The sequence below is a fragment of the Lytechinus pictus genome, chromosome 8 (assembly GCF_037042905.1).
Source record: "Lytechinus pictus isolate F3 Inbred chromosome 8, Lp3.0, whole genome shotgun sequence".
Lineage (NCBI taxonomy): Eukaryota > Metazoa > Echinodermata > Echinoidea > Temnopleuroida > Toxopneustidae > Lytechinus > Lytechinus pictus.
In genome coordinates, this window is record NC_087252.1 from 1616012 (window position 1) to 1629670 (window position 13659).

At 36.9% G+C, this 13659-nt stretch overlaps 1 protein-coding gene across 2 annotated transcripts; it reads right to left on the reverse strand.

Moving 5' to 3' along the window:
- Window positions 1–4920: 4920 nt before the first annotated feature.
- Window positions 4921–11650, reverse strand: LOC135154833 (uncharacterized). 2 transcript variants are annotated; one of them, XM_064103021.1, is made up of 5 exons: window positions 11261–11598; window positions 9867–9948; window positions 8240–8298; window positions 7241–7487; window positions 6972–7193 (listed from the first exon to the last, which is right to left on the reverse strand). In XM_064103021.1, the coding sequence occupies exons 1-5, from the start codon at window positions 11577–11579 to the stop codon at window positions 7166–7168; spliced, it is 735 nt and encodes a 244-aa protein (XP_063959091.1). In that variant the 5' UTR covers window positions 11580–11598; the 3' UTR covers window positions 6972–7165. The 2 variants fall into 2 exon arrangements, with proteins under 2 accessions (XP_063959090.1, XP_063959091.1); XM_064103020.1 differs by having other exon boundaries at window positions 4921–7487; window positions 11261–11650.
- Between the last annotated feature and the right edge of the window lie 2009 nt (window positions 11651–13659).

Below are 13659 nucleotides of genomic sequence, written 5' to 3' on the forward strand. Positions count from 1 at the left end.
GGAAACGTTTTTATGACATAGGTCAAATGTCGTAAACACATCTTTAGTCGAAAACAATTAAAGGAACTTTTGAGATTAACTATCAAATAATCGTGCCGTCTAGCAAACTTGTGTCGGAGGAGAGTGCTTTTTATTGAGAATCTAAATCACCTCAGAGAGTTTTTGCTCTCTGTTGATTTCATTTTCAAGCTTATATTATCAGAAAATCACGAGTGTCTAGAAAGCTTAATAATTTTGGTACTTGAAGTTGATCTTGAAATGCACTTTGAAAGACTAGAATATTTTCACATTTTGACTTCAGCGTGATCAGAATCGAGCTATAGCAGACAGCTAGTTCGCGATACCGCAAAGCTCATATTGTTTTTTTAACAGTGGGACAGTCTAGAATCTTTATTCCTAAAACTAATTCTCCTGCAGTTGTTTTAAAAGATTCATGGATACATCATCCCTTTCGTCATTAAATGGTCTTTGTGCTCGTGTTGGCACACTAGCATTGACGTTCTTGACATTCATATGCTCATGACTTCGATCGTTATTGTTTGACCAATTTTACTCAATTTTTCGGCGATCTTATCATTTGCTGTATTTGCTTGCACACAAACTCACTTCTTCCACGAGTTTCATTCTCATTTAAAGTATTAGGGGGAACAACAAGTTCAGAAGTTTGAGGGTTTGAATCCATGGGTCGTGTGGTTAGAGCATTGGACTCATAACCGTTGAGGTTGTGAGTTCGAATCCCAGCTCTGCCATTGTCTCCACTTTGAAAAAAGGCCCAAGAGTAATTTGTCGTCTAAATGGTCAGCCACTATGACTGATTGACACGTAAAATGTTTCATAGGAATTTAGGTATTTACCAGCTTAGAATTATACCAGCAAATAGCTGTTCTGCCGATTGTTTTGAGCACATACATGCTCTATTCTACATTTACAATTATTGTTTGCTTTATAGTCTACCGTGTATCTCACTTCTTTGAGGAATTAGGGAGTTTTCAACGCGCGCGACGTAGTACGAAGGAGTCAAGAACCAATAAATGTATTGAAAATATCCATCAACTGACAAAGAACAGCTGGAAGGACTTTGTCGAAATTGATGAACCGGAACAGCAGTTTCGTTCTAAGTTTCGGAGTTTACGAATAATTGCGAATATGCGGTTTGTCCAGAGTCTAAATGACTAAACTGCTTTGATTCGCCAATTTTCGACAGACTTTTTGGTGGTTCTTTGTCATTAAAAACATTCGACAATACATTTTCTATGTTTGTGAATCCTCCGTACGTTACTATGCGAAAACTCCCTTGTAGCTCCTTGAATGAATAACATATATGTATATCAAAGGCAGCTGCGAGAGCGCGTTCAGATGACTTTTCTTTAGCGGGATATCCATACTTATTATCATAATTAGAAAACAGTCACAGAACTGAGCTTACGCAATGTGGACTTCATTTATCATTACCATACTTTTATTCTCGGTGGCTGAGAGGCAATGTAAGTACTGAAAATTGTAATTTTGTCACTTATTTTCTGTTTGTTTCTTATCCTCAAAGTTACGCTATTTCATCCCTATGAAAGATTATATCTTTTTATTGTAAAGTGCGAGAAAAAAAAGGAACCATGCAATATATTTGCTTTATCGAGGGGGGGGGGGGCCTAGCGTACAATGTGTCAGCATACACATGATGCAGCGTGTGCCTCAGAGAAGACTCCTAACTTGACACTAAAAGTTCAATTTCAATGTTTAACATTTTCCTGCAAGAACAAAACAAATAGAAAGAACGCCATTAAAGCAAACATTTTTTTTCTATCGTCACTCGATCTACATGCATGGCTGCTTCGATCCGTAAAGGCTTGTCTTACAACCACTTTTCAAAAGTATACCCTGATTAGAATAATAAGTATGATAATGATAATTATCCTTATTACTATTTTCATAATCGTCATCATCATTATCACTATACTAATGTTATTATTGGTAGCAGAGTAATAATATTAATACCATTATTATTTATCATTATCACTATTGTTGTCATCATCATCATCATCACCATCATCATCATCACCATCATCATCATCAACATCATCATCACCATCATCATCACCATCATCGTCATCATCACCATCATCACCATCATCATCATCGTCATCATCATCATCATCATCATTTATAAAAGTTCTATTATCTTCTCCCAAGCAAGGTGGTGTCGAAGCGCTGAAAACGGTCTGTCCTGGATTTGTCTTAACCCATGTTCAAAACGACAGCTCTATTTCATTCAAACTATGGCTTATGAGACGCATGTTTGGGTGCGACCTCCCAACGGCAACTGTATGTCTTCTTGGTATGTAATACTCATCGATATGAAAAAAATGAATAGAGTTCGTCCTTATCTGCCGCACACACTACGTTGAAGCTACAGGAAAAGTACCCAATGACACGATTAACAGTATATTGGGGCTATACCAATACGTAATAAACAACACACACATCCTCACGCATAACCCACACACATCCACCAACTCGCACATCCCATCCGAGACCTGTATATGGTGTTTGTTTTTGGTGTACTCGTATAATGATCTGTTATACGGCCTAATGTTGTTTATATTTATATTCTGATACTTGTTATTGGTAAAGATGAAAAATATGGATTTGGAAAATGTACGCTTAAACAATATTTTTTGTTATTTTTAGTATTTAATTGAGAATTGATTAATAATAATAATGATAATAATAATATACAGTTATATAGCGCCATCTATCTAAAAATATTCTATTCCGTGGAGCGATGTTATTAATATTATTACCCCGGCTTTAGCTCGAGCTGCCTTTCAGCGCTCATGCATTCAAGGAATTAATCCTGCCGGGTACCCATTCACCTCACCTGGGTTGAGTGCAGCACAATGTGGCTAAATTTCTTGCTGAAGGAAATTACGCCATGGCTGGGATTCGAACCCACGACCCTCTGTTTCAAAGTCAGAAGATTAACCCACAACGCTCCATTAAGCTTCAATAAGCATGTTTGTATAAAGTGTATAAGTTCTATAAGGTTCATATACTACACACAGCTTAGTTTAGTTTACTCCAACGATGTTGTATAAAAATTTAAACAGCGTTTAGAGGATCAAACTAAAGTAAATCTAAAACCTTTTCCCATCCTTCTTTCCTTTTTATTGCAGAGATGTGCAACTTCATGTTTTCGTAAAGCAAGTGTCAAACGATCGCATCTTTTGTCCAAATCTGATTTGAGATCGGAACCAAGCGGTTGGTTATGATGTGATTCTTCAAAGAAAATTTCGAGAAACTCGCTAAACCCATACCTTTGTCAGAAAACTGGCGTCATCATGGCAGTACGCATATTTTTTTTTTCGCTGGGGGCAGGATGCGTAATTTTTACTTGAAAGCAAGGGACTGAAGCAACCGACCGAGCTTGCCATCGGGGCGCTTTTTTATTTTGTAAAGTGAAATTGAAGGATTTTGTACATACTTTTGGAAATTTTGTGAAAATGTTCAGTATAAAATGTGAGTTTTCAAAATTTCTGGGGACATCTGCCCCTCCCGCCAAATACGGCCCTGGGCGTCATGCCATAAAGCCCATGGCTTCATACGCAACGACCGTAACTGGTCCAAACTGTGGTTTCGTTATTGCAAAATGCAAGTGAATTTCCTGTAACCTTAATAAAAAACTTAGATTGAAAAATATTAAATCTGGATTATCACCTACAAGAATTTCAATATACTACACTGCAAAAACTCTGGTGTTGATTCAACACCAGCCCGGAATCTATATATGTCCACACCAGAGAAGTGTTAAACAACACCAGTTTCGTTTTGGTCTAACACCAGAAAGTTGTTTATACAAGGCACCAATTAGTATTAAAACAGCATCGGTTTGATTCCAAACTGGTGTTGTTTCAACACTTCTCTGATGTGGACATATAAAGATTCCGGGCTGGTGTTAAATCAACACCGGAGTTTTTGCAGTGTATCAGTCGTGGGTAAAGACATTGATTACTAACAGGCAGTTTTAACGACAATCTTCATTATGAAATTGTTTATGTATGTAACTTTTCGTTAATTTGGTATTTCTAGTTTTCAATTCATTTATGTCCTTTATATCATGCAAGCACTAACCACAAAAAAATCACGAAAGCTTTACGAATTTGCACGAACAGCCATCACCTTACCCATTCTGCTCCTCTCTTCGTAAAACTTAAAACTTTGAATATATCTGATTTATATCTGTATCACACAGCAGTGCTAGGCAGGGGCGGATCCAGGATTTTCCAAGGGGGGGGGGGCAAATATTTCGGATTAAAATTTTGACACGCCAAAATAAAGGTTTTCTTCCACAAATTAAGGAAATAATTTGACAAGCAAAAAAAAAAAAAGGCCTTCAATTTCAAAAGAGGAGGCACACCTCTGTTTTAATGGCATTTTTACATTACAAATTCTAATTTTGCTTATCGAAGGGGGGGGGGCAAGTGCCCCCTGTGCCCCCCTGGATCCGCGCCTGGTGCTAGGGTACGTGTATTTTCATAATCTCCTTCCGTACAACTCTTGAGCTTTATTCTCTACAAATCTTCTAATCTCAATATTCACAAATACGATTCGAGAAATCAATCTAATTTTCATCGTATTGGAAAATTTTATTTACGTATGAAGAAAAATCTCCACGATGTAGTCTACCAATAATTTGTAATTAATTACCAAATAGTTTTATTCTTTTTAAATAACATTAATCAAAATCATTTAAGAAGCATGTAAATACATTCTTTTTGTCACAATACTGACTCGCATGTATTTCACATTTATAGTAGTATTACCAGATCTCTCCCCCTTCCATTTTCAATGTTCCTCTGACTTATATTTCTTTATAGCTTGTTATGATTTCTTTATTTTTTCTATGTTTTCTAAGTTTTTCACTACTGGTAATTACCTATAATATAATACTTTGTACTGCGTATAAGGGAACTTATTTTACAGGGCTACATGGCCTTATTCTAGTTTCCTTTTTTTTTTTTCAACTGCTAAATTTTTCTATGTTTTACCCTAAAAAGAGGCATTGCAATGACACTGTAATTTCTTAAGATGTATTTTATTTGTATCAATTTGTATATAATTGCATTCATTATATTGTAATGGCCTGTTATTATGTAAATATAAAATAAATGATCAAACAAACAAACAAACAAACGATTTGGAATTAAAAAAAATACTTGTTTAGTGTGCTTTTCGAATGAAACCCCATGGTCGCGCATGGTATCCATTCGTCAATGGAAGTGCCCCCCCCCCCCCCGGATGTGGATGCAAACCATGAACTCTGAGAAAGGACTGATAGAGATTTGAAGCATTCGAGATGTTGATATGGCGACGCATGCTTAAAATTAAGTGGCCAGAGAGACCGTCAAAATGAGGATAGGTGCTAGTTATAGCAGGAGGAGCGCAATGTACGTCACCTGATCACAATTAAGATTTGTATGATTGAAAGATTAAAGGTCAAGTCCACCGAAGAAAAATGTTGATTTCAATAAATAGAGAAAATCCAACCAGCATAATGCTGAAAATTTCCATCAAAAACGGATGTAAAATAAGAAAGTTATGACAATTTAAATTTTCGCTTATTTTTCACAAAACAGTGATATGCACAACTAAGTGACAAGTCATGGAAATGAGACAATCGATGATGTCACTCATCACTCACTTTTTGTTTTTTATTGTTTGAATTCTACAATATTTCATTTTTTACAGATTTGACAATAATGACCAACTTGACTGAACCATATAGTATTAAACAATGCTAATTCCACATGTTCAGGGAGGAATTAATCGTTGTATCACTTGACACTGAGGAGAAAATTAGAATATTTCATATAATAAAATACAAAAGAAATAGTGAGTGGATGACGTCATCAGTCTCCTCATTTGCATACTGACCAGGATGTGCATATAAATGTTTTTGTGAAATTAAGCGAGACTTTAAAATGTCATAACTTTCTTTTTTTTACATCCGATTTTGATGAAATTTTCAGTGTTATGCTTGTTGGATTTTTCTCTTTTTATTCAAATATCTTTTTTGTTGGGATGGACTTGTCCTTTAAAGACAGACAAATAAAATGGATTGGTCACATGCTAATTAAGATATGACAACATGACGTGTGACAATCACAGTCGTAGTCGACTATTAACGACGTCATAATCATGTCAATATACGACGTCAATCTGACGTCTAATACTGGTCATGCATACGTCATAAAGACGTCGTAGTCGACTATTAATGACGTGATAATCACGTTATTCTTACGTCTAATACTGGTCAGGAATACGGCGTAAAGACGTCATTAAGACGTCGTAGTCGACTTTTTAAGACGTCATAATCACGTCATTTTACGACGTCAATATGACGACGTACATCGGTGCAAATACTCGTCTTTAAGACTTCTTTTTACGACGTCAATATGACGTGATACACATCGTAAAATGACGCCAATAAGACGTCTTTTACCCAGTTTTTGCTATCAGGGAGTAAGGGTAGGAAGCGTGGACGTCCAAAGAACATGGCCCTGGGAAGCGGGGGTGCTGAAGAACCCCCTAGATTTTCCTTGGGGGTGCTGCGTGTATTATTCTCCATAGGCAGCACCCCATGCAGGTATTCTGGAAGATGTGAAAAAATGGGAAAATGTAACGAAAATACCGTCATTTTGTACTGAACCCCCCCCCTCCCCTTTTTTTGGCTTTTCGAATTTCTTTGGAGCCACATGATCCCGATGTTGTAGCGATAACCTTTTTTTTTTTTGCTTTTCAAATTTACATCAGAGCATCTGCAGTTAAAAATTGTTCCCAGTGCCCTGCCAAAGAACAAAGAGGTTGGACATGCATGGTCATAAAAAAGGCCGGGAAATTAAAACATAAGCTCAAGACAGGAAAGAATGGAAATGACTTTTTCTATCATGGACATGTCTCACTGATATAACACAAATATTGTCATTATGCTCTTTGCAAATGAAAATGAATTCTCCTTATAAGTTTGCAAAAGTCGAGGGGGAGTAATTATGTTAAATATACGCCCTTCATTTTCTCAGTAATTTCATCACTATCTACTAGGTATTGTTGAGATGCATGTGCTATTTCATCACTATTAACCGGGTGACGTTGGAACGCATGCGCCATTTCATTACTGTTTACCGGATATTGATGAAGAGCTTGTACTATTTTATCACCATTCGCTGAATATTGTTGAAACGCATGCGCTGTTTCATTTCTATTCATCGGGAATCGTTGAATGCCATGCGATATTTTTTCGCTGTTCACCAGACATCTTTGGATTATATTCAGGAGGTCCAGCTGTTCCTCGTTCGATATCATAGTCCGATCAGAATCGATACCTTCTGGTAGTTGATAGATATCAGTGATATGGTTGTTTTCCAGGTATTCGATCAGCTTGTCAACGTCGTTTCTTCTCGCGTCGCAAATAATGATGGCGATTGGAAGCCTTCCTGTTAACATGGTAAATAAAAGATATATTCAGATTCCGCGGAAATAACATACATCAAGATGTTACCTATTAGACATGATATTGTCAAGTTGATGAGAGTAATCTGCTAGAGGCCTACTACTCCACTTCATTAGTACCACTCTATACTACTACTCCAATTTATACTACTATACTTCTACTACTACGACTACTACTACTACTACTACTACTACTAAAGACGACGACGACGATTTCTACTACTACTACTACTACTACTACTTCTTCTACTACTACTACTACTACTACTACTACTACTACTACTACTACTACTACTACTACTACTACTTCTACTACTACTACTACTACTACTACTACTACTACTACTACTACTACTACTACTGCTATATACTACTACTACTACTATACTACTACTACTACTACTACTACTACTATACTACTACTACTACTACTACTACTACTACTACTACGTATTACTACTACTATACTTCTACTACTACTACTATACCACTACTACCTCCTACCTACTAAAGGTTATCTCTTCTTTATACAGTGTTATTCATAAGTAGAAGAGACTCAGACTCGATTGTATGTATGCATTTTATGAAGAAATGTGTTATTCATTCTGTTTGAGACGATTATGTCAAAATAAGATTCTTTTGGCAAATTTATACAAATACTAATGTACTTATACTAATAATATTACTGGGGAGTCCTTACAAAAGTAATATACGCGTATCTCCAAACTGAACTTACCTGTTATATGTTTTGTCAACTTGATAACATCATTTGTGAAATATGGAACGAGTGAAGCACTGTTAAACAGTAATAATAAAATCGTAACAATTCTACATCATGTAGAATGAATGGTGTTAGACCAAGTGCTTATTACAACACGTGTTGGTGTACCCTAACAGAAAATTAGACAAATTTGTAAATAATTATTTTTATTGCAATTAATAAGACAATGCAGTAAAAAGACATAGGGGTAGATTAAGTGGCAATTTACAAACTGTGAAGTCTTTCTCTGTCGTAAGCGTACCTACGGGGGGGGGGGGGGCAGAGGGGGCAGACTGCCCCCCCCTGACGAGTCACAACCCATGCAAGGGACATATCCCTGCCCCCTGACGAGTCTTGAAGACCTTCTTTTTTTAAATTTTTTTTGCTTGTCAATTTTTTTTTATCTGGTACGAAATCCTTTATTTTTGGTTGAAGACCTTTTTTTTTTTTTTTTTTGCTTGTCAAATTACGAAATCCTTAATTTTGCGGACGAATTTGCCCCCCCCTGTGAAAAATCCTAGGTACGCCTTATCTATTCATTTATTATAATATATTTATTCAGGTACAAAAGATCAGCAAAAGCTGTTTTTTCGTCAATGACCTGATGATAACAGAATCACGATTACAATAAATAACATCGACATCACACACGTAAATAAAATCATATTCTAAGTCATTGTCTTGGCAATGCTTAATAACGGAACTAAACAAATATTTTTACATAAATGATAACATGACAATGTAAAAAAAATTATCAAAACGGAAAATATAGATATAAACTACAAATTGTACTATATATTCACTGATAAAAACCTTTGAAATTAAAGTAATTATATAAATAGGGGCACTATAGGAACTAGACATTCGAGTGAAACAACTATCAAGTAATAATTAGCATAAAACAATATTAAAGGAGAATGAAACCCTTGAAACCAGCTGAATCCATATCAAAGAGAAAAATCAAAGAAACATATTGTTGAAAGTTTGAGGAAGATTGAATGAATAATAAGAAAGTTATGAGCATTTGAATATTGAGATCACTAATGCCATGTAGATCCTCCCATTGGCATTGCGACCAAGATCTGTGATGTCACACACGTACAACTCCCTCATTGCTTTAGTACTTATTTCACTTATTCTCACTTTTATAGAATCTATCACAAGGTGAGGTGTTCTCTTTATGAGAGGACAAGTACAGAGGTTTCACAACATTATATCATTGATGAATCGTTTGTCATATGATTAGAATGAGCAAAAAGAGATGTTTTGGGGTATATTTTCAGTGTCCAAAAGGGGAGAGTTGTTCATCTGTGATATCATAGATCTTGGTTGCGTTGCCAATAGGAGGATCTCCATAGCATTAGTGATCTCGACATTCAAATGCTCATAACTCTTCTATTGCTAGTCCTATTTTACTCAAACTTTTGTTGATCTTATTCTTTGATTTTTCTGCTTTCACAAAAGCTAACTTGCTCCAAGAGTTTCATTCTCCTTTAACTTTGTAAGCTTATATAGACAAGTAATCGTGGTAATTAAGATGAATAGCATATGCTCATATTCGGCAAAGTAATGGCTACCTGATTAATTAAAGATTAATACTAACCGTAATACTAGAAGGAATAATCCATTCCTCTCAGCGAGTTCTATCAAACTGTTGACGATGCTTTCCCTGGATATAGCAGTACCTGAGAATGACAAATGTTCAATAATTCGGATTGGGACCAAAAAGCATGAACAAAAAAAAAAGAGTAATTCTTTTTAGACTGTATCACATGAATTCATGTGAAGAGGTAAAATACTTTTTAACAGCTCAGTGTAGGTGACGTCTTAATTGAGTTTTTTTTTTTTTTTTTTTTTGGGGGGGGGGGGGGGGCACAAAATCATTATTTGCCCTCATTAGTGTGACCATGGACCCCCGGGGGGGGGGGGGCACTCGACCAAAAAAGTGGTAGGGGTGTGCCGCGGGCGAGGCAAAAAAACGGGGGCCTTGGAGCGGGCTTATTGTAAAAAGGAGGGTCCTCGGAACGGGCTTCGGAACTACAAATGTTTGTGAAAACGGGGGTCCTCGGAACGGATCTCCGTATCTCTGTGAGTGCGTATGCATCCCTCTGGAACGGGCAAACGTGCATGACGTAGCTAGCGCGGCCTCCGCCGGGTGCGCTCGCGCTTAGGCGATGGTCGAAAAGCGCTCTACGGCCGCTTTTCACCACAATTGCAGCTCCTTGTAGCAGATCAATGCGACCGGAGCGGCGTAACGAAACATATGCGAAGCTAATTTGGAACGGATTTCTTTCTTCTTTTTTCTCGATAAGAAGGAAATGCTATGCCTTGGAGCGGCTTCCTTTGTTCTTTTTCTAAAAAAGACAAAAATGCTATGCCTTGGAACTGAAATTTGAGTGTAAAAATGGGGGTCCCCTCCGCGGCACATACCCACTATGCATTATATACTGAGTGCCCCCCCCCCCGGGCATGGACCTACTACTCTGACAGAGTAGTATAGCCAACCAGATGAGTCAAGACTGTATATAGGGCGTCATTCTTTGGAAGTCTTTTCCCCATGTCTTCTCTTGATTAGATAAATGTGGCATCGTAAAAATTCAAATTGGCAATGCTGATTTAACGAAATCCAATGAGAATGAACGTAGTGATTGAATAAAGGTCGTGGCCGGGTTCCCTTAATCACCCATTCGCTTTCCATGTCAAAGTTCTGCTCGTATCAGCATACGCCCCCTTCCGATTTTTGAAACCTACGACTTGTTAAGCCCCCCAGGGCCCTGTCCACGGAGGATTATTCTATTGTTACTGGGGGTGCTGATCATTGTCACAGCATCCCCAGTAACAATAGATAATCCTCCGTGGCCAGGTCCATGCCCCCCCCCCCCTCCATAGCACCCACCTGTAATAGACCCTAATTTAAATCGCCTTAATACACATTATTTCTTTTAACAATAAAAAAAAATCATTTGAGGGAGGGGAAATAGAGAAAAATAAACATACTCCTGCACGAAATATTTCTAGATATAACAGAGAGTGAGCTGGAAAGATACTCCATCCGATCGTCACGAGATATTTGTTGATGATCAGCACTGTGAAGAAATGGCTCTCCAACGACTCCCCCAAGAGCCCTTCTCATCGCGGATACAACATTTGACCCGCACTCCCCGAGGTCAACAAGGCTAAGGGTGAGTCCAGCCTGGTCATCTCCACATCTCTGATCAGGTCGTGACACTTTGACTGGTTGATGGAACAAGATTTCACGGCGTAGTTCTGCTATTCTCCTTTCGATATCAGCGTTAGAAAAGGAAGCCATGTTCATTCCAATTTCCCATAACCATGATAATAACTTTGTTTTTCTTACGACGAATGGATGGGATTCATGGCAGAAAAGTTGGCACGAATTCGGTCTCACTTATTTGCATACAAAGAAAAATGATTCCAAAGATCACCAAATGTAGCATTATAAAAATGAGTGAATCATAAAAGTCAGCTTTGTCAAGCGACATCGAATAACAAGCTCCCCTTGTAAGAAGTGATGAAGGACTAATTTGAAACAAAATTGAACAGAAAAGAAGACAATAGGGAGACAAAGAAACACTACTTTAAAAGGGGGGAGAAAAGGGGCGTATCATATCATTGTTTTAAGTAAGGTATGTCCACACTTCACAGTAGTAATAAATTGCAATGAATTTTCGATGTACCATGGAACTGGAGTAGTAGGTCCACGTACTACACACGGCCTGAAAAGAGAACATTTTGAGAGTTGCTTGTATGAATTTATGAAGAGGATACCTATGTCAAGCAAACTGAAATTTTGTATTAAGTGACCCGAAACATTTCAAAAGCTGTTTACATAGGATTTCACGAACAGGACACGTATCTCACTAAATGAAAAATGCAGGCGTGAAGTGCGAATTTAATGTATTAATCTTCAGACTTGAAAATTTGATGTTCTATGCACTTTAATAGGGTACTTATCCCACTAAACAAATAATGCAAGCGCGAAGCGCAACCGACTTTTTGTTTTACATTCAGACCTGATAACGTGACGGGGTCATTCCCCCTTTTTGTTTCTTTCCTGATATGATGTCCCAATGCACCCCCAAACTTCTTGGAAAAGGGGGACCAGTCCTTCTCTCCTCCAACGATAGAGACCGAGAGAGAGAGAGAGAGAGAGGGGGGGGGGGGGAGAAAGGCAGAGGGGAGTGAAAGGAATAGAACTTCTTTTGGAATAAATGATACAAAACTTATGCAGATTTTCGGAAGTGATAATAATTAATGTTATTTAAAAAAAATGATATTTCTTGTTAAGAAAAGTTTCAGTCAAATACCTAGTGCATCCCGTGGGACTCATCAGCACATTTTTTTTTAAACTCTGATACTGGTCTGGCGTAATCCCATTTGATTCTTCTTCGGTCTATTACTTCAATTTTGAGATCTCTGTAGTGTTACAACTGGAATTGATTCCTGTATATGAAGAGCTCACTTGCAAAAGGGGTTAGGTCCATTTTTCATCAAATATGCTTTTTTGGTCTCAATGTATAGATTTTTAGTAGCTCTATAGGATGATACCAAAGAAAAGTTGAAATTCCTATTTAAAAGTGATCAAAAATGGCAAAGAAAAATCACTTATTTTTCAAAAGGGGTTAGGTCCATTTCAGTTTAGTTGCAAAAGGGATTAGGTCCACACCGAATTTTTTTGGAAAAGAATATTTAAAAAAATATAAATAATGGTAGATTTCTTTTATACCCAATTTTATGTTGTCATGGTAGGGAATCTTGAAAATTTAGTTTCGCATAAGAATATGCAATATAGGAGAATTAGAAAAAAACGATTTTCTTGGAGTGGACCTAACCCCTTTTGCAAACAAACTCTTCTGAAGAGCTCATTTGTCAAAAGGGGTTAGGTCCATTGTTCATAAATTTTATTGTTTTCTGTCTCAAAACCTCTAAATTTTTAGTCGCTTTGATGAAAACAAAGAAAAATTGAAATTTACATGAAAACATGAAAAAAGTGGCAAATAAAAATCACTTTTTTAATCAAAATAGATTGGATTCATTTCAGTTTACTTGCAAAAGGGCTTAGGTCCACAATGATAATTTTAAAAAGAATATATAGAAAAAAATTGAAGACAGGTAGATTTCTTGTATACCCAATTTTATGTTCACATGATATGGTAGTACATCATGACAATTTAGTTTCTCATAATAATATTGCAGTGAGAATAAAAAACATGGTTTTTCTCAGAATGGTCCAAAGTGGACCTAAGCCCTTTTGCAACTTAACTCTTCATATATATGTTAACAGCTAGGACATCGATGAAAAACAGCTTTGCTGATCCGATTGTTTCATTTTTTATCACGTTTATCAGCCCAGCGTATATTTATGATAAATGAAT

Excerpts from the sequence above, each read along its gene's own strand:
- LOC135154833 (XM_064103020.1), bottom strand. The coding sequence starts at position 11,579 with ATGAACATGGCTTCCTTTTCTAACGCTGATATCGAAAGGAGAATAGCA. Across the intron at positions 9,949-11,260 it reads TAGAAATATTTCGTGCAGGA|GTACTGCTATATCCAGGGAA; the intron begins GTATGTTTATTT and ends TGTCATTCTCAG. Across the intron at positions 7,488-8,239 it reads GTTGACAAAACATATAACAG|GAAGGCTTCCAATCGCCATC; the intron begins GTAAGTTCAGTT and ends CCATGTTAACAG.